This window comes from Gadus chalcogrammus, chromosome 12 (assembly GCF_026213295.1).
Source record: "Gadus chalcogrammus isolate NIFS_2021 chromosome 12, NIFS_Gcha_1.0, whole genome shotgun sequence".
In the NCBI taxonomy this organism is placed as follows: Eukaryota; Metazoa; Chordata; class Actinopteri; order Gadiformes; family Gadidae; genus Gadus; species Gadus chalcogrammus.
The window spans coordinates 3,676,472-3,697,473 of NC_079423.1; the positions used below are offsets into that span (position 1 = coordinate 3,676,472).

Genomic DNA, 21,002 nt, shown 5'->3' on the forward strand with positions numbered 1-21,002 from the left:
GTTCAACCTCAACAAGAAGAGAGAAGAGAGAGAGAAAGTCAGAGAGAGAGGGGAGGGAGAGAGAGAGGGATGGGATAGAGTCGTGGGAGGGTTAGAGTGAGAGAGGGATGGGGGAAAGGAGAAAGATACAGAGACAGAGAGGGGGAGGGGAGGGAGGGATGGAGGGGCGAGGCTAAGAGGAGGACTGAGAGCAGGATAGACGAGGAACAAAGAAAACAAGCTTGTGTCCCTGGAGTGAGAGGAGGCGCCGTTGGGAGCAGGTCTTACAGCAGTGGCTGCAGTCACGCTGCTCTTTTAGCCACGGTGTGGGGATACTCCACACAGATGAAGGATTTTCCATGTTGAGAAAGAGAGACAGACGGAGAGAGACCAACAGAGAGAGATAGAGTCCTAGAACTTAGAGATTCATCGTTTGACCTCCGTGCCAAAGGATCTTCCTCCATGGTACCTAATCATTATCTCACACAATCACACATATGCTAGATGTCCACCTACACTGTGTGTGTGTGTGTGTGTGTGTGTGTGTGTGTGTGTGTGTGTGTGTGTGTGTGTGTGTGTGTGTGTGTGTGTGTGTGTGTGTGTGTGTGTGTGTGTGTGTGTGTGTGTGTGTGTGTGTGTGTGTGTGTGTGTGTGTTGTTCATTCAAATGAACAACAAGATTTATGTATAGCACATTTGGCGATTAGACACATCCAGTTATTCTTCTTCGGGTCGATGGATCCATGAAGTGTGCCATCCCTACGATTCCCCCATGATGGTGTCTAGACGCTGGTGGTGGTGTGACTATGGATGGCGTGCCTCGGCCCTGGAGGACCCAATCTCTTTCTCCGTCGACGCATGGAGCCTAATCCCGGAGGAGAAGGGGATGGAGGAGGGTTTGCGATTCTTAATGAAAACAACAGGCAAGCGACAAGCATGATTGAGAGGTGTTTATATACTCTGCGCGTTGGCACGCATTTGTACTCCTAATCCATGAGTTACTGATTGGCTGAGAGAGGAAGGGGCGGGGCCTGCGATGACACATGGGAATTTAGAACCCAACATCGATGAATGATAAACAGAAGGGGAATGTCGTCCTCAATATATAACTTTTGCTTTAGCTACATTAGTATAGCTTTTAGTCATCTCTCTTCTTGGTCACCTTGTAGGGGTTGCCGCAGCAATGTGCTGATGCTGGCCGATGCTGTGGCAATATCCTGGTGATGACCTTATGGAGACCGTTAAACTAAGTTAACGAGGGCTGTTAGCCTAGCGTCAGCCCGGCGCAGTCCGCTACATTTAACTAAACCCTGTCCACACACTCACACAGGTACATACACCACAAAACAGGAACGATAATAGTCCAGCCCTGCCCCATAAAGCAAGGCAAGGTCACTACAACGGGAGTTACAGCCCACTGTAATAAAGTACCACCTCTTCTTCACCTCTTCTGTTTCCTAATAATACAACTTTTGATTTACATTCACATGCACACACACACACACACATACACACACGCACACACGTGTACACAGAAACACACAGACACATGCCACACACGCGTCGCACGCACACACACACATACACAAACACACAGACCACACACACACACACACACACACACACACACACACACACACACACACACACACACACACACACACACACACACACACACACAAACAAACATATAAAAAAACACACACACATATAAATACATACATATATATACATAAACACACAAAGAGTAAACTCATACACATACGCAAACGTCTTCTGTCTCAGGGTTTAGCTGTGCTTGAATCCAACATGATTATTTTATTCTAACCATAAAAGTGTCATTATAAAGCAGAAACAGGCTGATAAAACATTTAGGGGAGGTTATGGCCCAGGACTCAGTTGTTCAGAGGTCAGGTGTTTCGTAATGATCATATATTGTATGATTGTGTCCCTGCAGTTATCTCAGGATAATAAATTCCTGGGCATGTATTTTACGTGGCACCAACCTATTCAACTATCATTCGGATTGGTCCAAATACAGTAAACCAGCTGACTCTGCCTTAGCAACGTGATTGGATATTATTACTGAGTCGCTTGCTTTGTCATTGTTTGGGAGGAATGGTTAACATTGGTAGAGGACTTCACCAGTGAGCTAATAATACATACACAAGCACTCACGTACACACCGTCACATACACACATCTATACTCTCCCAGACACACAAACATGGAAGTACACAAAGTTGTAATGATCAGAGTTTGCTTTTATTGTCATTTTAAGCGTCAAATAATGAATTGTTATTATTATTATTGTCAAACATTTTTCAATGCTGTGCATGTGCTTGTGCTTGTGTGTGTGTGTGTGTGTGTGTGTGTGTGTGTGTGTGTGTGTGTGTGTGTGTGTGTGTGTGTGTGTGTGTGTGTGTGTGTGTGTGTGTGTGTGTGTGTGTGCGTGCGTGCGTGCGTGCGGTCAGGGAGAGAAAGAGAGAGAGAGAGAGAGAGAGAGAGACTGCAGGTATCTTGATTTTCATGACCTCGTTGAAGATCTCGCCCTGAACCAGATAATGACACACTGTGGTTGGACAACACTATAACCGTTCACATTACTCACACGTTCTCTATTCATGCTAATATTCGTTGTTATTTCACCGCAGACATAATCACCTTTGTGGAGAAAACTTAATTACTATTGACGAGCACATGTGTCTGACTCAACATGTTTTTTCTCTGCTTAGAGTGTAACCACATCAGCAGAATGAAGCCCAGATCATCTTGCTCACCGATGATAACAGGTTCCTGAGGCAGGGCCACGCCTGAACTCTAAAACTATTTTTACTCACCCACACTCAAACAAACACTCACTCACACATAAATACACACTCACCCACACACGAACACACACTCACTCACACACAAATGCACAGGACCTACTGCTTCTAACTTAGAGAAATTCATACCAATAGGAATTGTGTGTGATGATGTGAACTGCTACAGTAATCCCTGGATGTAGTTGTTCGCTGTAATCTGTAAATGTTAACCAAAAAATTTATCCAAGAAGCAGGCCTGGTGCGATGGCTGGAGGCCGGAGAACAGAGGCTATATTGGTAATCGAGACATTAATGCACATGTTTTCTCCCCTGTTAAATCACAAATGCATTGAGTCCTTTAGAAATGTTCAGGTTGATAGCATGTTATTTGGAAGAGTTAATGCACCACAGCCCTCAATTCAGGTTAGCTCACATTCTATACAATTCCTGGGCCTTTTGAATCATTAGATTGTTGCAAAGCAACTTCAATTACACAGTGAATAATCATAATACTTTTGAAACCGGAAGCAGATGCTTTTCTGTGTTGAAAAGAGGCTGTCATTTGTTTACATTTTATAAAACACAGATACATCCCACTGTCGTCCAACTTCTATTGGATCCGTGATTTTGGAGGGTACAATTGTGTACAAATGGGATGGAACAGCATTTACAGATTACAGTACAAGTTAGATGTAAGAATATATTAACATAGGTAATGGAATACATTGCAGACCCAAAAACAGACTCACCTCACCCTTTTATCACGAAAGATAAACAGTTACAGATTTACTAGTGATGGTATTTATGGCATACATTCAGAGATAATGGTCAAACCCTGCACTCTCCGGCTCAAGATTTGACACTGGGATTGTGGGAAGCAGGGGTGGTGGGAAAGGGATACTTACAACGTGCCAGAGAGCTACACTGGCAGCTCTGGCAAGGTCGTTACATCTAATATTAACTCCAATTCATAGAAATCAACCAAGAGTTAGGTTTGACCTTCAACACCGCTACAGGTTGTTATTTTTCACTTATAAAGTCCAGTAGGGAATTATTCAGACATAACCTAAAGATAATTTCAGTGTTTCCCCCAGCCCTGTATGGTTAAGGCGGCCGCCTTAGGGCCCCGCCTTGACTACCAATGTAGATATATTTTCTTTTAATTAATATGCATTAACAAAGTAGAAAACTCTCGTAGGGAAAGAAAACATACTTCCATCAGGTGTAAAAATTAAAGATCAATAATGTATCAGTAATACTGTTACAACAATGGTCATGCCATAAGGCTTTTTGAATGAAATTGAAACGGAGACCCCCCCCCCCCCTATTTTTGACCAACCCAGAGGATCAACCCAGAGGAAGTTTGACCAACCCAGAGGATCTCTGACCCAAAAGTTTTATGCAACACATTGTACATGACATGTTGACTTAGTGATATAAAGCAGTGTTGTGTACCAGGGAAAGTGGAATGTCATAAAGAGAGAAACACACAAATGGAGTCGAAAACATTCGTGTCACGGTAGTATATTAGAATTCTCTTGCTTCTTCTCTTGCTACTTCTTTGGAAGTAATTATCTCTTGTTGGCACAATGACAGTGCGACTGTAGGCCAAAGATCATGTAATCGTCCCTTCACAGCCTCTTTCTCGACAACATCTCAACAAAGAGTTGCCAAAGAAACCAAACAGAGTATTTTTTCAGAGTACTTTTATTACAAAACTATAAAAACAATGCAAACATGTGAATCGACAGTAGGCATTTATAGAAAATACATTACTTTGAAAATGTCACACGTGGCTCAACGGCCCGCTGTCACCCTGAACACCTTCTTTCCTACACCCTCGATATTTGGTACGGAGAACAAAACGCTGTTCCTCCGTGTTTGGAATGGTTCAGTTGTTTGCACAAACGTACACATTGAGTGGCATCTCGGGAGCCTGAGGCACCGAGCGCCCAGTGCCTCTTGACTTCACAGAGCAAAGAGCTAAGAAACAGCGAGACTCAGCCATCTGGCACCCATCAAAATGCTGCAGACCGCACGGTGCTCGCACCTCCCTGCTGCGCTGCGCTCCTCCCCTACTACTTGCTGAGCCGCTATCAGGCTGTGTTCCTCCAGTAACAGACCTCCTCTTTCCTGCTGAAGGTTGTTTGAAATAAATGTGACAGTGCCATCCAATCACTTCCTACTGCAGCTCCGCCTTAATCTCAAATGTATCAACTTCCCTCCTTTCCTCTGTTTCTTCCTTCTTTTGTATCTCAGAAAGACACAAATTGGAGGATGGACAACTCCCATCAAATCTCTTGCAAAACAAAAAAGTACAAAGTTTCCCCTATGCATATCAGTTAGCTGTGATTTCACATGAAATAGCTACATCTGCTGAGAAGATGAGTTTACAGTAGATTGATCAAAAGGCACACAACAAAAGGTCATATCGGTTAAGCGTTGGGTCTTTACAGTAGACACCAACTGCTCCCGCTTCACAACACAACTAACTCCCCTCCCCCTCCTCCTCCAAAACTTCTTAAATCTCACAAAGAAAATGGCTTCTTTGTGACGGGGGACTGAGGATTGGGAAGGGAAGTGTGCCGTTTCTTCATCCAGAGCAAGAATCACTTGGGAAAAAGAGGATGTAGAGAGGGTATGAGCTTCCTGTTTGAGTCTGTAAACAGGGAGGGGTCCCTCTTGGATCCGTGCTCGAAGGCGAGCGTGCCCTCCTCTTTCTCCGACCACCCGATAGCGCTGCAGCAGTTGCGCCAGAACGCCTGCCAAGGCCGGTGGCCACGTGAGGTTCTTTTTGAGAGAGAACAAATCTCTTGATTCAGGGTTTGATTGACACTCCACTGGGGCCGCTAGTTCAACACGTCATACAGCGAGGCCTCATGTGAAGGGGCGTGGGATTAGGATCCACCTGCAAACATGAAGACGGTTACGACCAGCTCAGACAAGCGTGATGTCATCGTTTAAAATGTGTTTACTTGAATGGCTATTCCCTTCAGAAATGTTTGTATTATGGCTTCATTGGGGATGGTAAACTAAACAAGGAGAAGTTACGGTCTGCGATCCTTACCACGCTGTAGATGGGCGGCGGGCGGAAGCGGAACTCTTGCACGAAGGCCATGATGCTGCTCAGGTCTCCCGTAGGCGCCGGGGGGGCGGCGGGGTTGCAATGACCCGCCTGCTCCTCGGTCACCACAGCGCTGTAGTCTGGGGGAGCTAAGGGGAGGGAGAGGACAATCGTGAGCTCCACTGACGCACACCAATAGCAATACACAGAGCCTGTAAGGCCCCAATAACGAACCCGAGTAACAAGGCGCCCAACCCCCCCGCCCCCCCGACTCGGGTGTTCTGTGGGGACTTACGTTCTGGCTGCTCGGGGATGGCCATGCGGAGCCACTCCAGGTTCACGCTGTACTGGCTGCTCACGCTGGAGGTCCGGCTTCCGAAAGGATGGAGGGGGATGGTTCCCATGACCAGAGGAAGCTCTAGACACAGCTTGGAGGTCCCAGGCACCTCCACGCAAACCTGGAACGAGCAGAGAAGAATCCGTTAGACAATCTTAGTTGCCGGACATCAGGTTGGAAATATTGACAAAGTCATGTTCACTAACTAATACTTCAATAGGCAAATATTTTGACAAAGAGCTAGACATTTTAAGTTTGGCAACTTATAAGACTGATTACATTTAGTCCCACGCTAATATTATGATTTGACACTCTATGTCTTTAGTAGCTCTACCGTCTCCTGTGCAGCCAATGAGAGCTCAGCAGAACCGGGCTCACCCTGAGCGTGTATTCCACCTTGATGATGCGGCACTGCAGGATGGACGGGCCGACAGGCGGGATCTTGAGCGCTCGACCGTGCCACGCCACCCTCCGCCGGGCGCCCACCACGTCCCCGCTCAGGGTGGCCACCACCGCCCGCTTCTGCTTCATGGTGCCGCGGGCGATGAAGGTCTGGGTCTGGGTGATGTAGGCCTTGGGCACCACCGAGCGCGACGTTGAGTTGTCAAACTCGGCGAACACTGGGATCACCTCGCCTGGAGGGACACGAGGGGGAGAGGGGGGGTTTAGCTGGTGCCGTCGGCTCAGCCCACAGGGGGGACAGTGGGAAGAGCATTGGTGAATCACAGCTTAGCCAAGAGCCGAAGGAACTTCAGAAAGGGACTATTTAATAGGATTTAATAGGGTTTATTAATTGCTTTAGTGAAATGCTAAAGAAATGACTGCCCAAAATGATCCAAAAAAATACTGACAAACAGTTGTCTCTGGGACAATGTTAGCTAACAAAAGTAAATAGGTTACTTGTTTGACTCTTGGTTTCTCATCCAGGGCCGGGGAGGTGAAAACATGTTATGGCATAAACTAACTTTGTTTACGTCACAGCTAGGTGCTCAAAACTAGTAGTGCAATAGTATTCACTTTAATGCAGCAAAACTCTTAAGCCCTCTGAGCTCTGATAGCCATGTAAACCAGGTTCTGAACCCTCACCTGGTGTATAGCCCTTGCGATCGATCTTGGCAGTGACAGACACCTCTCCACAGTTGCGGTACCACACCCGTGCCATCTTGTCCTTCGTGCCGGCTTGGGGTGACTGTAAAAATAAGTTATAAGGTCAAAAGTTCACTACACGAAAAGACAACAATCAATAAAAAATTTTTTTTAAAAAGAGTTACAAATAATTGAATACGTTATATGAAGAAATGTTTAATTGCAGATTAAAGTGGATGTCTTAAGCTCTGGAGTAGCTTTCGAGTTCTGAGTTGGGAGTCAGTTGGGAATGCTCACCAGCAAGGCAGGCGTGTTGATGTCAATGGGCTGGATGACGGTGAACTCCTTCTTGATCTTCTTCATGGTGGCCCAGGGTCGGTGGAGCTTCACCTTGACCCAGTAGCGGATGCTGCCGTGCTTTCCCTCGAATGACGTCACCAGCGTCTCCTCTGGGAGCTGAAAGCTGAAGGGGAACTCATGGCGGCCGGCAGTGAGCAGGGTCATCTCGCCGTTATCTGAGATAGGAGAAGAAAAACAAACTGATTTAGAATCCATTGATCGTATAAAGCCTTGCAGTCACGCCTTGTTCAGACTGAAAACTTGTATTGTTGAATTGACAGGTCATAAGTATTCAATCGTTTAGTATAATAAACGCAGTGTTGCATGTAGTTCAACACCTCCCTGAACAGGTGAGGGTAATGTATACCTAGGGATTTTGCAGCACAAACGCAGTACGAAAATGAAACTAATTCGAAACAATAATTCTAATATAATCACTGATAGATAAGATGAAATCGAAAATAAAAGTGCAAACATGTGGAGTGGTGCTTTCCCAGTCGTTGGGGTAACGGTATCCACACAGCCAAACAATCACATGGCCACTTCCGCTAACCAGAGGGGCGGTTCTCGATTATACAGAAAGATGTTTTTCTAAGCAGAAAGAGTCCTTCAGAGTTGATTTGTGCAGCTATACCCCAACTCGTTCGCAGCGTTTTCGACGAATTCGTGCAAACATGAGAAAAAAAATCGGACGTGGTAGTTGTCTGAAAACTTTTCTTCATCAAATAACATTTCATTAGACAAAAGCGACCCGCCTGGTACTTCAGATGCGTCGAGTTGGTAATTGCAAATGACAACTTCTACACTTTCAAGGACAGAGCACACAAAATCATTCACATATAAGGACCTTTGCAAACTTTCTATTATACGATAGGTTCTCCTTCCAGTGGGTTTGAAGTGGATTGGCACGTTGGCCATCAATTCGCACAAATCGCAAGCCTTTAAAAGCTACTTTAAATATACGTTTAGTATCCGAGTATTAAAAACCGTGTCTCAAGGCCAATGAATGGGGTTTCGAACCCAGTCCCCCAATCCACGTTGGACCACCAACTGACCTGTCTGCAGCAGAGACTCCCTGTGGTTCAGATACTCGACTTCATCGCTGTAGTTCTGGGTGTACGCGGTGCTGGAGCCTGCAGAACGGGACTCTGTCCAGTGAACCCGTGCAAAACCTTCGGCGTGCAACTTCAAGGATTCCACTTTGGACTCCCCCGTGAGTTCCAAAACAACTTTCCCAGACACAACATCTCCACTACTGAAGACGGGAGGCGAGTCGATTTCTGGAGAGTCCAAGACGACTTGAAGCTTTTTCAGTTTATCGAATATCATCCTGAGGCGTTTGTTGTGGTCTTCTAACGAGAGCTGGTTTTCAAATACTGTCTGGGCTTTGTGCAAATTAGTTTTCAAAGCGTCCCTGTGTGTGTTCCTCTCGTATGAGATGCAAAAACAAGCACTGACTCAGGCTTGGGCAAGGCAGAGCTATAGCACGCCTCTGGATAGAGGGCGGGTCCTGGTCCGTTACGTAAGGCCTCTGCTGAGCATGGTAGGCCGGCCTATAGAAGCATAAAGATCTTAAATGGGTGTGGAAAAGACTGAGCCGAGAAAAACACCGTCTGGTGATTGATAGTTAGTTGACGAAAACAGGCCTACTGAGCATGCCTCGAATTGCAAGAACCTCCCATTTAAAAAAAAAAAAGGTTTTGGTCTGTACCTGGGGGCACAAAGCTATTAAGGCCTGTTGTTGTCGTGGCTTACCACCAAGCATCTTGGGGATTTTTTTTATATTAGGAGGGGAGATGTTATGATCCTTGGTCATTGTTATGAGTTGGAAGTTAGGCCATCGTGTTTGTGTTAATGTCCCTTCATTTAGTGTATGTTTCCTTGTGTGCTAGCCTTTGATGTGCTTGAGTGGGTCGGATGATTAGTTGATTTGGTGTTTGTGTATGGTTGTGGGCACTGATTGCCCAGTGGCAGCTAGGTTAAAAGATCAGCAGTGAACCTTAGCCCTCTTACTGCTCAGCTACAAGTGATATGTTTGTTTTGTTTCTGCTTATTTGGGATAAAGGTCAAATAAAGGACTTTTCTTTTGTATGTCTACATTGGTGGGAAGCTGAGTTGGGAGGGGACGAAATCCATGATACTGGCCGGTTACCCTAGGCCCCGGCAAGACAATAACCCACTTGAATTAAACGACAGATTTGGTTTCGTTTAATCAGTAAGGATCGTTTTATTACAGTCTCGTACAAAGACGGACACAAAGGACTTTCTAAAAGTTGTGGCCAGAAGATATATTTGTATAACATACACGGAAGCATTTTAATGTCTCTGTTTTAATATCACAGCAGTTCAGATTCAGGGTTCATAACCCTTCCTCAAAAACAAAAGTTGTTTACGCTTCTTCCCCGATAGGTTGGAATGTTCCAGGCCGCCGCCTGTCGTTCTACGCGGCTCCTGCTACTGACAGCTGCATGCTTCCAACAACAGGACCGTCCGCGTACGGAGCCCGGAGCTTCGGCGCCCCCTGGCGGAGGTCGAACGGGGAGCAACGGGGGAGGCCCGTCGTGAAATTGTCGTCCTGATACAGATATAACCTCTGACTGATGCTTCTGAGTAGGATTGCTTGGCCATTATTCAACATCCGTCATCAGGAAGTAACGTATTTTGCTGAGCCACTTGCACAAGAATTAATATTTACATCTACATAAAATAATTAATCACATTCTAATTTATTCACAATGCATGAATTGATGAATATATATACTTAAAATGCTATGTACATATTATTTTCATTATACAAGCCGGATACAAATACACATACACAACAGCAGTGAGATTGAAACATCGTACCATGACTTTGTATCTGACATCCGAGGCAAAACAGATACCGGCTGTTTTTTGCGCTCTGACCATTGGGATCTAACCCATGTGTCACCTCACCCTAATGTAATGTAACCACAAAACTATATAGGTTCCAGAAGGATCTGCAGACCCAGGCCCGTGCACCTGTACACCAATATATGTGCACAATGACATTGCAAGACATACAGTCATACCAGATCACAAGCCAACAGGCCTTACAGCTCACAAACCTACAGGTACAAGCTTACAATGTGCACACATGTGCACATTTTGGGCCCGTACCTATAGGCTCATGAGCTGTAAAGTCCCACAATGGGGCACCTCACAGGTGCATTTTGGGGAAAAGCCTTCCCCAGTAGAGCCACTACAGCTGAGGGAGAGGGATGTGGGGGGTCTCTAGCTGATCGTGGTACAAGATCAGTGTGGATATTATTTTCTTTCTAAATGAACCCCTTTTTCCCTTAACTTTATTCTGAAGTAAAACCAAGCTGGATCTGTAAAAAAAAAAGTAGCCCAGGGGGGCGGGGGCCCCCTGGGCCCTGCCCCCCTGGGTCACACACACACACACACACACACACACACACACACACACACACACACACACACACACACACACACACACACACACACACACACACACACACACACACACACACACACACACACACACACACACACACACACACCTGCTGTCTGCCTGGACCTGATAAGCCAGAAGCCCCACCCTTGCAGAGCTGTTTACAGTGATAGAAACAGCATAGGGCACAGACTGTCACTGTGTAACCACCCCATCAATCCAAAAAATCCTCTCAGAAGCACAACGGACCACAAACATCCCCCCCTTTCCAACATGAAACATCTGCCAGAGACCAGGCTCCTCTGAACCAAACCGACAGAGACTGACACATGCCACACTTGTGTGTGTGCTTGCACAGGGCGTGTATGATGCGTCAGTGCAGTAGTACTGGAGTAGTAGTGCTTGTAGTTAGTGCATGCTGTATGCTGCCCCTGCTTGCTACTCTCTGCTTTCAGCTACTGCCGTCGGCTAGCCCTCTTTGCAGGGGGTGAAAAGAGGAGCCGAGTGCGTAAGTCTCCTCCTGCTGATACACAGCCTCTCTACCGCCAAGACTCCTACAGTGCCTCCTCGTGGCCACACACGGTAACTGGTACCTTGCGGTTCCAGGCTAAACTGGTGGAGATCTCGGAGCAGCAGTGGGCCCCAGTGACACGGTGTGCAGGCCCGCCAGTATGCGGACACGCCCTGGCACCTGTCAACCACTGTCCCAGCTATGGGTAAATAGTGAGCAGATGGGGCTCTGCCATGGTAGGCCACCCATCTAGGAGAAGGTCACTCCGAACAAAAACCACAGGCGTTGCTCGCGCCTGGCTCCGCACCGTATACCACCTGAAGGTGTGCAGCAAGGGCGGACGAAGGCATTAAGCCTGAAACGGCCAGAGTAGGGCTGTGAGGAGTTGCGCCCCACAGTCTTTAATAATGTGCAATGTATAGCTTCCATGGAGACACAAGACATCGATAATCCTATACTTCCAGCGGCGGGAGTCCGCAGGAGCCACGCAGCGGACGGTGGTGCTGGTCCTCCTCCGGGGGGACACTATGACGACTGGACCCCAAACCCTCTCCAACGGGGAGGGAGGGTTCAGTCTGACCACAGCCCAATGTCCAATGCACTCTTGCGCTGTAGAAGGCCACTTATTATGGCAACCTACAACGCAAACACAGTGAGGGAAGAGGCGAGGTTGGAAGAACTAGCGCACTGTGCCGAGGATAGGGGAGTGGAGATCCTGGCAGTCCAGGAGCATAGGAGAGTACACACAGACCAGACAATTAACTATCGCAGAGTGGGGGGACGCACGTTCATCACCTCATCTGCATGGCGTAATGATGCCCAGGCAGCAACGGGTGGCGTGGGACTCATGGTGAGCCCCCGAGCACGAAAGGCCCTCCGTAGGGTGCACCCGCACACCAACAGGATCCTTAGTGCCGATTTCGAGGGTAACCCAGTAACAACGGTCATGAGTGTATACTCTCCCACCAACGTAGCACCGATCGAGGAAGTTGAAAAGTTCTACGATGACCTAAGAACAGCGATCCACCATGTGCCGGCTCACAACTTCCTCATAATCCTGGGGGACTTCAACGCGAGACTCGGACCGGAAGACGCACCGTTCACGTACCACACCAATACCAACCGCAACGGAGAACATCTAGCTGCCCTTCTTACGGAACATGAACTACTGGCCGCCAACACCTTGTTCCGTAAGAGAATGGGCAAGAGATGGACATTCCAGGACCGAGCCAGCAGTATGCGACGTCAGCTGGACTACATACTGGTAAGGAGGAAGTGGAGGAAGTCCATCCTAAATGCAGAGTCCTACAGCACGTTCGATTCTGTAGGCTCCGATCACCGTGTGGTCGCCACGAGGCTGCGCCTGAGCCTAAGGGTCCCCAAGAGCGCCCCGAGAGCCCGGCCCGACTGGGAGGCCTTCGCGGGAAGCCCTGAACTCCAGGCCAAATACACAGCGGAGGTGAGAGCCCGCCTACATCTGGCCGAGGAAGGGGAGCCAACGGCCTACGAGCGGTTCCTATCCGCCAACGAAGAGGCAACCAGGAAATGGGTGCCAACAAAGGGGAGACATAGAGCCTCTCCTAGGTCCAAACACCCGGAGGTTGTACGAGCGCGGACACTGGTGGAAGAGGCACGCAGAAGCTTTGAGAGAGTGGGGACCGCAGAGAGTAGGGAGGAGCTGAACAGCGCCAAACAGCAGCTGTTCAGCACCTACGACAGGATCAAAGGGGAAGAATTGATGGAGAAGGTGAAGAAGGTGGAGGCAGAACATGGCAAACAGAGATACAAGGAGTCATGGAAGGTCATAAACGAGATGAGTGGGCGCAAGAAGACGAGAGAGGGACAGCTAGCAGGCTGCAGCCCAGAGGAGAGAGTGACCTCCTGGTTCACCCACTTCCGGGATCTCCTAGGCACCCACCCAACAGTGGACGGAGCTGAGGAAGAGATACCTGCAGTCCTCACAAACCTCAACATTGACGATGGCCCCTTTACAGCTACGGAGTTTGCCAGTGAAGTCCACCCTGAAGCAAGGAAAAAGTGCTGGGCCGGACGGTATCCCCCCAGAGGTCCCTAAACACTGCGATCTCGATAACATCATACTGGAGATCTGCAACCAGGCTCTGATAGAAAACATCAAACCCGATATATGGTCCCTCTCTAATATCATCCCGGTGCCCAAGTCTGGAGATCTGGCTAAGCCGGACAATTATCGTGGCATTAGCCTGACCTGTGTCATAGCGAAGATGTACAACCGCATGATACTAAACCGGATTAGGGACGCCATTGACCCACACCTGAGGGACAACCAAAATGGCTTCAGAAAGGGAAGGACCACCGTAGGCCAGATCCTGGCCTTAAGGAGAATCATTGAGGAAGTGAAGAGGAACAATTTGACAGCGGTGCTATGTTTCATTGACTTCAAAAAAGCATTTGACTCAATAAACAGAAGCATGATGCTGAAAATCCTTAAAGCTTACGGGGTCCCCCCGAATCTACTCCGGGCCACAGAGGCCATGTACAAGGGCACAAGAGCCAAGGTGGTAACCCCAGATGGCATCAGCGAGGAGTTCGACATTCTGGCAGGGGTGCAGCAGGGGGATACTCTTGCCCCCTTCCTCTTTATCATAGCCCTTGACTACGCGCTCAGGAAAGCCATCAACGGGCGGGAACAGGAGCTGGGCTTCACAATCACACCAAGGAAGTCTAGAAGAAGCCCTGCTGTAGCCCTGGCAGACCTAGACTACGCAGATGACATCTGCCTGGTGTCTGACCGCGTGGAGCAGGCACAGGAACTCCTGAACAGAGTAGAGGTGGAATGTGCTAAGGTTGGCCTCAGACTGAACATAAAGAAGACTAAGGTAATCACCTATAACATCTGCACAGACCATCTGCCGATTACAACATCAGAAGGCAGCTCTTTGCAAGAGGTCAATGACTTCAAGTACCTGGGTTCCTGGGTAAACTCCACAGAACAAGACCTTAAGGTCAGGAAGGCAATGGCGTGGAGAGCCCTGAATGTTATGTCAAGCGTGTGGCGCTCAAATCTTCCCCGTCGCATAAAGCTGAGCCTATTTCATGCCACTGTGGAGTCCGTCCTCCTGTATGGCTGCGAAAGCTGGACCCTGACGCCCACCCTGCAGAAGTCCTTGGATGGGTGCTACACCAGGATGCTACGAGCAGTGCTGAATGTAGACCAGAATGCCCACATTACCAACAAGGATCTGTACGGGCGGCTGCCGAGGCTCAGCCAGAAGGTAGCATCCAGGAGGATGAAGCTGGCCGGCCACTGCCACAGACATCGGGAGCTCCCGGCCAGCAGGCTGGTCCTGTGGGAACCAACGCGCGGGCATCGATCGTGAGGACGTTCCGCACTAACGTACGTGGACGTGCTTAAGAAAGATGCGGGAGCTGAAAGTTCTTCTGAGCTGGCCGGGTGTATGGAGAACCGAGAGGATTGGAGACTCCGATGGAAGCTCGTCTGAGGACGACCGAGAGAGACACTTCGGAACTCTCACTCCTCTAGCTAACATTAATCTTTCTTCAAATATTATTTGTTCTGTATTCCTTCCTCCTGACGTTTAAGCTTTCTTCATTTGTACTCATTCACTTTTTGACCTTTGTTCATTATGGTCCCACCAAACCTTGGTGAATGCCTGATGTTACTGAAGGGAAAGGAAAAATATGTGCTTAAATAAAACTAAAATAAACGAATAAATAAAAATTAAGAAAAGGATATTTATAAAACAAAAAGAAAAACCCAGTTAAAAGATAAAATCTAGGAGGTACTAAAGCATTCAAATTAAAGAAAAGCGATACAAAAGCTCTTAGCGATCTTCCAAGCACAAATAGCACAGGGAGGTCATAGACTTTAAGAGACCAAGCTGAAAAGGGGTGGAAGACACATGTGTTTGGTGTGTCCACAGCCAGACTCTTAACAACAATACAATGTTTGTATTGTGATGTGACAATGGGTTTTACATATACACACTGGATATTATTTTCATCTCATGTTGAGATGATACTCATGAAAATATGTATTTTATTTGATGGTGAAACATTACCAATACCACTATTCAATCACAGCTCTCTAAATCTTCCCTTTGTTTTTATATGCTGTAAATAGTCTCAAATCAAACATCATTCACACATCAATAACAAGGTTTGAAAATCGCTCTCTCATAAATATATATATATATATATATATATATATATATATATATATATATATATATATTTATATAAAACCGGTGGCTTAAATCCAGCGATCTGATTGGTTCCTAACTGTTGTATAGTGGGCCTATACATTACTGCTATGACGTCCAATCATTTTTTGAAAGTTTGAAGAGTTCCATATCACGTGGCGCCTGGAAGTAGAAACGTTTACAAAGCGTTGTAATGGCATTTTGAGAGACTTCTATGCCACTGTCAGAAACAGGAAAAGCAGTTATATCGGTCTCGGGCTGGCATCAAAATTGCCGGCGAACCAAGCTACCGACTCTAGCCGAGCCTTCTCTCGGAGGGACGCTAAAGTGTCTTGCATAGCGACCGTCGTGCATTTTGCAGGCAGCCAGGAGGGACTTTATTTTTGTATTCTTTAAAATAACTGCTTTTTGTACTTTTTTTTAATGTGGTGTATCTATGACTTTCGTTAGTATGTATATTTGTTGTTCTGATCCTCTGTTTCTACTGGAATCTCTGTGCCCCAGATAAAGACTGTTTATACAGGTCCAAATAGGGCACTTGCCAATGAGTGCATGTGTGACACCTGTCCAAAAATGGGTTGTTCGTAGGGGTGTTTTTGAGAAGCCCCATTGAACCCGTGCAAATCAAACATTAACATATTTATCATTTATTTACACTTTGAATGGATTCATATCTCACCAGAGTGAGGGACAGCCTAATGGTGTACCCTCAGTCACAAACACAAAACACACACACACACACACACACACACACACACACACACACACACACACACACACACACACACACACACACACACACACACACACACACACACACACATACAAGAGTGTGGGGATGCAGGCTGGGTCGAACAGCCATGCGGCACTCGTTCTGTTGTGTGATGTGAATAAAGTGGTAATGGGCGTGTGTTTAATGTAAGGACACAAGCCCACATTGAGAGCAGACGATGTTGACTAAACTTGGCTCTCGGTCTCTCAAAGGTCTCTACGCAACACATTTTGGCCAGATGGCCTGCACAGGGGAGAGGGAGAGAGAAGCACACATTAAAGAGAGAGGTAAAAAAAGATAGAGGTACAGAAAGATAAATACAGCGAGAGATATACAGAGAGAGTCACACACTCAGAGAAAGATACAGAGAGAAAAAGAGAAACAAACTCAGAGAAAGAGATAGAGATATACAGAGAGGAAGATAAAGACAAGAGACATACAGAGAGCAAGGATGTGTTGGTATTACCCCATGTCAATCAATATAGGGTACTCCGTTAGCTACAAGTAATTATAACCTACTGACCTCTTATGAGATGCTGTCGTTTCCTGAAGTATGTGATCTTGGAAGTGTAGTCGTTGTACACAGCGTTCATCCCAACGGTGCAGTTCTCCAGCCAGTGGGCCATGGCGACCCCTCGGCCTACCACCTTCATGGAGCGCACTTTGCTAGCATTATTAAGCACCAGTACCACCTGTCCTGACACGACCCCCCCGCTGGTGTACACGGCATCGGACGGCCTGTCCAACTCCAAGGTGAAACTCCGCAAGACACTGAACGCCATTTCTTCTCCAATTCTGAAAAAAACAACAACGGAATATGAATAACGTTTCAGTTGCGGTGCACACTTGCTTTTTATATTAACTGTTTATTTGTTGTTATGCGTTTTGCTACGCTTGCATTATTTGGCTTACCTACCGGCGTTCGTCAGGGCGACACGGCACATTCACAGAAGAAGGCGAAGATAACAATTATGATTCGGCTCGTGTTTTGGTGTGAGAGAGGCGCGCCTAGGTCCACGTGAAGCGTCCAGTGTTTGTGAGCGGTTCGTGTTTGTTTATACTGGCCCAGAGGCTCCCACGCCCAGAAGTAACGGCTACCGGGTGGTTCACCAATTAGATAGAGAGAGATATCAGAGACCGCCCAGTTCTCGGGGGAGGGGGAAGGGGGGCACAGTCACCAACACACACTTTGCAAACACGTTTGTTGGTGTTTCTGTAACTACTGGGGCCCGTTTCAGAAAGCAGGTTCAGTGAAAACTCTGAGTTAGTTAACCCTGAGATGAGGGAAACTCGGGTTTTTCAGTTTCACAAAGCCAGTTCAGCTTTACTCTGAGTCAGTTACCCTGGCAACATACTCCGTGAACCTAACCTGCTCGCTGGCAGGTTTTCTTCAACTAACCCCGAGTTTCTCCTGCTCTTAAGTTGAAGCCTGCAGACTGAAGGCAGTGGCAGACATGGCGTGTCCTTTTATTGAAGAGCCAGTTGATGTCGAGGCGCAGATACTTGGATGTTTTATCATTCCCTGATGAGTAGCTACCTGTTTGAGCGTTTCCGTTTCTCTGCATCATCAATAATTTATATAAACAATATTCTCAGCCCTCACATCGCTCACATGACACATCGTGGACACGCTCAGTTCCGAGCAAATTCTTTGTATTGCACTTCGTTTTTTTGCCAACGGCAGTTTTTTGTATAACGTCGGTGATGCAGAGCATGTGTCCAAAGAAACTGTCTGTCGGGCTGTCCGAAATGTGACACTTGCACTCAGTGGCGAACTTAGCCCTTTGGGGGCTCCAGGCGAACAGTCATTTGGGGGCCCCTGCATCTACCGGTCTCAGTACCTTATATCGCATAATGAGATACTCCATACAAGGGATGAACAAAAGTCACTATCCTTCTTTCATGCAAATGTTAATTATCTATTTACAAATTGAGAATAACATACAAAACAATAAGATTAGTTATGTTGACACATTACACTGACTGTTAACCATAAGTCCTCATTTACCTGAGGGTTTTCAGTAGCTCACAGCAGCTATCTGCTGTGAGCTACTAGAAACCACTACTGGAAACCCACTGATAGCTGCGTCCAGCTATCACTATATTTCCTGTGCTCATCAGACCTTTCATGGTTGATTAGATGCATTGCAAGGTTATTCTAGTCTTTAAATCCTTCCTCACTCAGTTGTTTTTGTTTTCCAGAAAGGCAACAACAAAAGCAAAAAACACGGTCTGCACTTTCACTGTAGACTAACCAAGACCTGTTCACCCTCTCACCATTTTTCATTACTATGTAATAGTATGCTTTTGTGAATCTGCGGCCCTTGGGCCAGAGTGCTGGGTCATCCACAAGAATATGTGTGCACCTGCCCAAGACACAGCAGCTTGGGCCAGAGTGCTGGGTCATCCACAGGAATATGTGTCTCGCAGTCATTGTTATCGTTATTGTCATAAATTTCAATAACCAAAGTGGAAGAAGGAGAGTGAGAAATATTCACTACCAGTTGTGCATCATCTCCGTCAGTTTGTTGACACACGTCATTAGCATCGCTGCTGGCTGAGCCAGAGCCACTTGGAATGAAAGGAGCAGTAACGTGACAGCAAACGACGTTGACGGCTGCTCTTGATCCGCCGACGGTCCCGCTGCCACTGCGGTGGCTGTAAAACAGCTGGATAGCTTTGGCAGCTTTGAAAGAAAGTCCTGCCTTTGGTCTTTCTTTTTATGTGACCCGCTTTCGTATCGCTTCATGTTTCACTCGATTTATGTCTCACTCGATTTCTCTCTCTCTCTCTCTTACCGCTTACTGTTTTGAATTTGACATAATTTCCGCATACGCATGATGAGCGTGATGCGCGTAACATGGAATAGTCCATGTAGTGCAGACTGAAGGGGGGTGCACACGGAAAGATCGTCAAAACATGAGTAATAATTAGACATCCCGATGCTACTATTGTGAAGAGATTTTTATAAAAATAATAAATATGGGGACAAAATATATGCATTGGGGCCCTCTTGACCAGATCAATATTGTAAATAAGAAACTGTTCTTAATGTTTTAACGGGAAAAATAAAGGTAAAAAAAAATAAAAAAATTGGGGGCCCCAAAAACCTTCTATGGGGCCCGGGGCTCCAGGCAAATGCCTGGTTTGCCTAATAGTACGGCCCGCCCCTGCTTGCACTGAAACGGCTACTGTATGCACGTGTGTAGTGTTCCCAAGTAACAGACCCACCAGACTTCTCAAAGAAGAGTTCCACAGAATTGTAGGTATCAGTCTAAGCAGTAATTCATTTATGGCATAAAGCTTTGAGACTTGAAGCACTAATCAGTCAATTTGATATATTTTAGGGTTTCCAGGTGTTATTGGCTGCATAGATGGCACTCACATTCCTATCATAGCTCCCTCAATAAATGAAGGAGATTATGTGAATAGGAAATCTGTCCACAGCATTAATGTACAGGTAGGCCTAAATAGTAGCCTTTAACATTCCAAATGAAATATGCTTCACTATACAGCTAATTACTGTTCTCCACTGTGAAGATCATATGTGACGCAGCCCATATGGTAAATAATGTGGAAGCGAAGTGGCCTGGGTCTGTGTATGACTCACGAATGTTTCGTGAGTCTACACTGAGTGCCAGATTTGCCCGTGGTGAGTTTATATATATAGTTTATATATCCAGTATATAGTTATATCCTATGATCAATATTTTGTTTCCTCCTATTACAACTGAAACAATAAAGTGTATCTTGTATTATCATAGGAGAGTTTGATAGTTATCTACTCTGAGACAGAGGGTACCCCTGCCAGCGCTATCTGCTGACCCCTTTCCCTGACCCTGACCCTTGCCCACAGCAACACTACAACTTGGCTCACTGCAGGACACGAGCCAGAGTGGAGATGACCATCGGCATACTCAAGGCCCGGTTCCAGTGCCTTCGTAGGCTCAGGGTCACCCCGGAAAGGGCTTGTGACATTATAGTGGCATGTTTGGTTCTCCACAACATTGCCACTAGAGGAGAACAATGTCCTACTCTTTCCCCCAATGATCCAGATAATAATCCTGACCCCCCTGCTGATGCACGAGATGAAAGAGCTGTTAGAGACATGATATGCTTCAATCATTTCTAACTGACTCTGCCTTTTTTCTGTTGGCTATAATGGAGGTCAAATTTTAAGATAACCAGAAAACACACATTTGGAGACTTGTATGTATAAAAGGCATTTAGGTGTTGCTTTCATATAGACAATTTTAAATACTGGCAGTGTTGGGATTTTTCTTTGTTGAGCAGATTTCCCAAATTACTTAAATATATCTATCACATGTTGAATGCAGCCACTAAATGCTGTTTAATGAGGGCAGGCTAAACAACATCACAATTGCTTGTACTTAAATTATACCTTATCTGTTTGAACTACATTTTTATATTTCATTTTTAGTTGCAGCCAAGTCTGTTTGGGGCCTGTTGG

The 21,002-nt window shown here is 46.5% G+C and overlaps 1 protein-coding gene across 3 annotated transcripts; it reads right to left on the bottom strand.

Moving 5' to 3' along the window:
• Positions 1 to 4,129: 4,129 nt before the first annotated feature.
• Positions 4,130 to 17,569, bottom strand: arrdc2 (arrestin domain containing 2). 3 transcript variants are annotated; one of them, XM_056603728.1, is made up of 8 exons: positions 17,444 to 17,569; positions 17,055 to 17,326; positions 7,569 to 7,786; positions 7,272 to 7,374; positions 6,564 to 6,820; positions 6,144 to 6,306; positions 5,852 to 5,997; positions 4,130 to 5,692 (listed from the first exon to the last, which is right to left on the bottom strand). In XM_056603728.1, exons 1-8 carry the CDS (start codon positions 17,473 to 17,475, stop codon positions 5,639 to 5,641), a joined length of 1,245 nt encoding a protein of 414 aa, XP_056459703.1. In that variant the 5' UTR covers positions 17,476 to 17,569; the 3' UTR covers positions 4,130 to 5,638. The 3 variants fall into 3 exon arrangements, with proteins under 3 accessions (XP_056459703.1, XP_056459705.1, XP_056459704.1); XM_056603730.1 differs by having other exon boundaries at positions 17,448 to 17,548; XM_056603729.1 differs by lacking the exons at positions 17,055 to 17,326; positions 17,444 to 17,569 and adding an exon at positions 8,666 to 9,230.
• Positions 17,570 to 21,002: the final 3,433 nt, after the last annotated feature.

What these genes read in the sequence shown, in the direction of transcription:
- arrdc2 (XM_056603728.1), bottom strand. Translation starts at nt 17,475, where the DNA reads ATGTGCCGTGTCGCCCTGACGAACGCCGGTAG. An exon ending in ACGACAGCATCTCATAAGAG is followed by an intron (nt 7,787 to 17,054) that starts GTCAGTAGGTTA and finishes CTCCTATCTCAG; the next exon opens with ATAACGGCGAGATGACCCTG. An exon ending in AGGTGGAATACACGCTCAGG is followed by an intron (nt 6,307 to 6,563) that starts GTGAGCCCGGTT and finishes TGCTCGTTCCAG; the next exon opens with GTTTGCGTGGAGGTGCCTGG.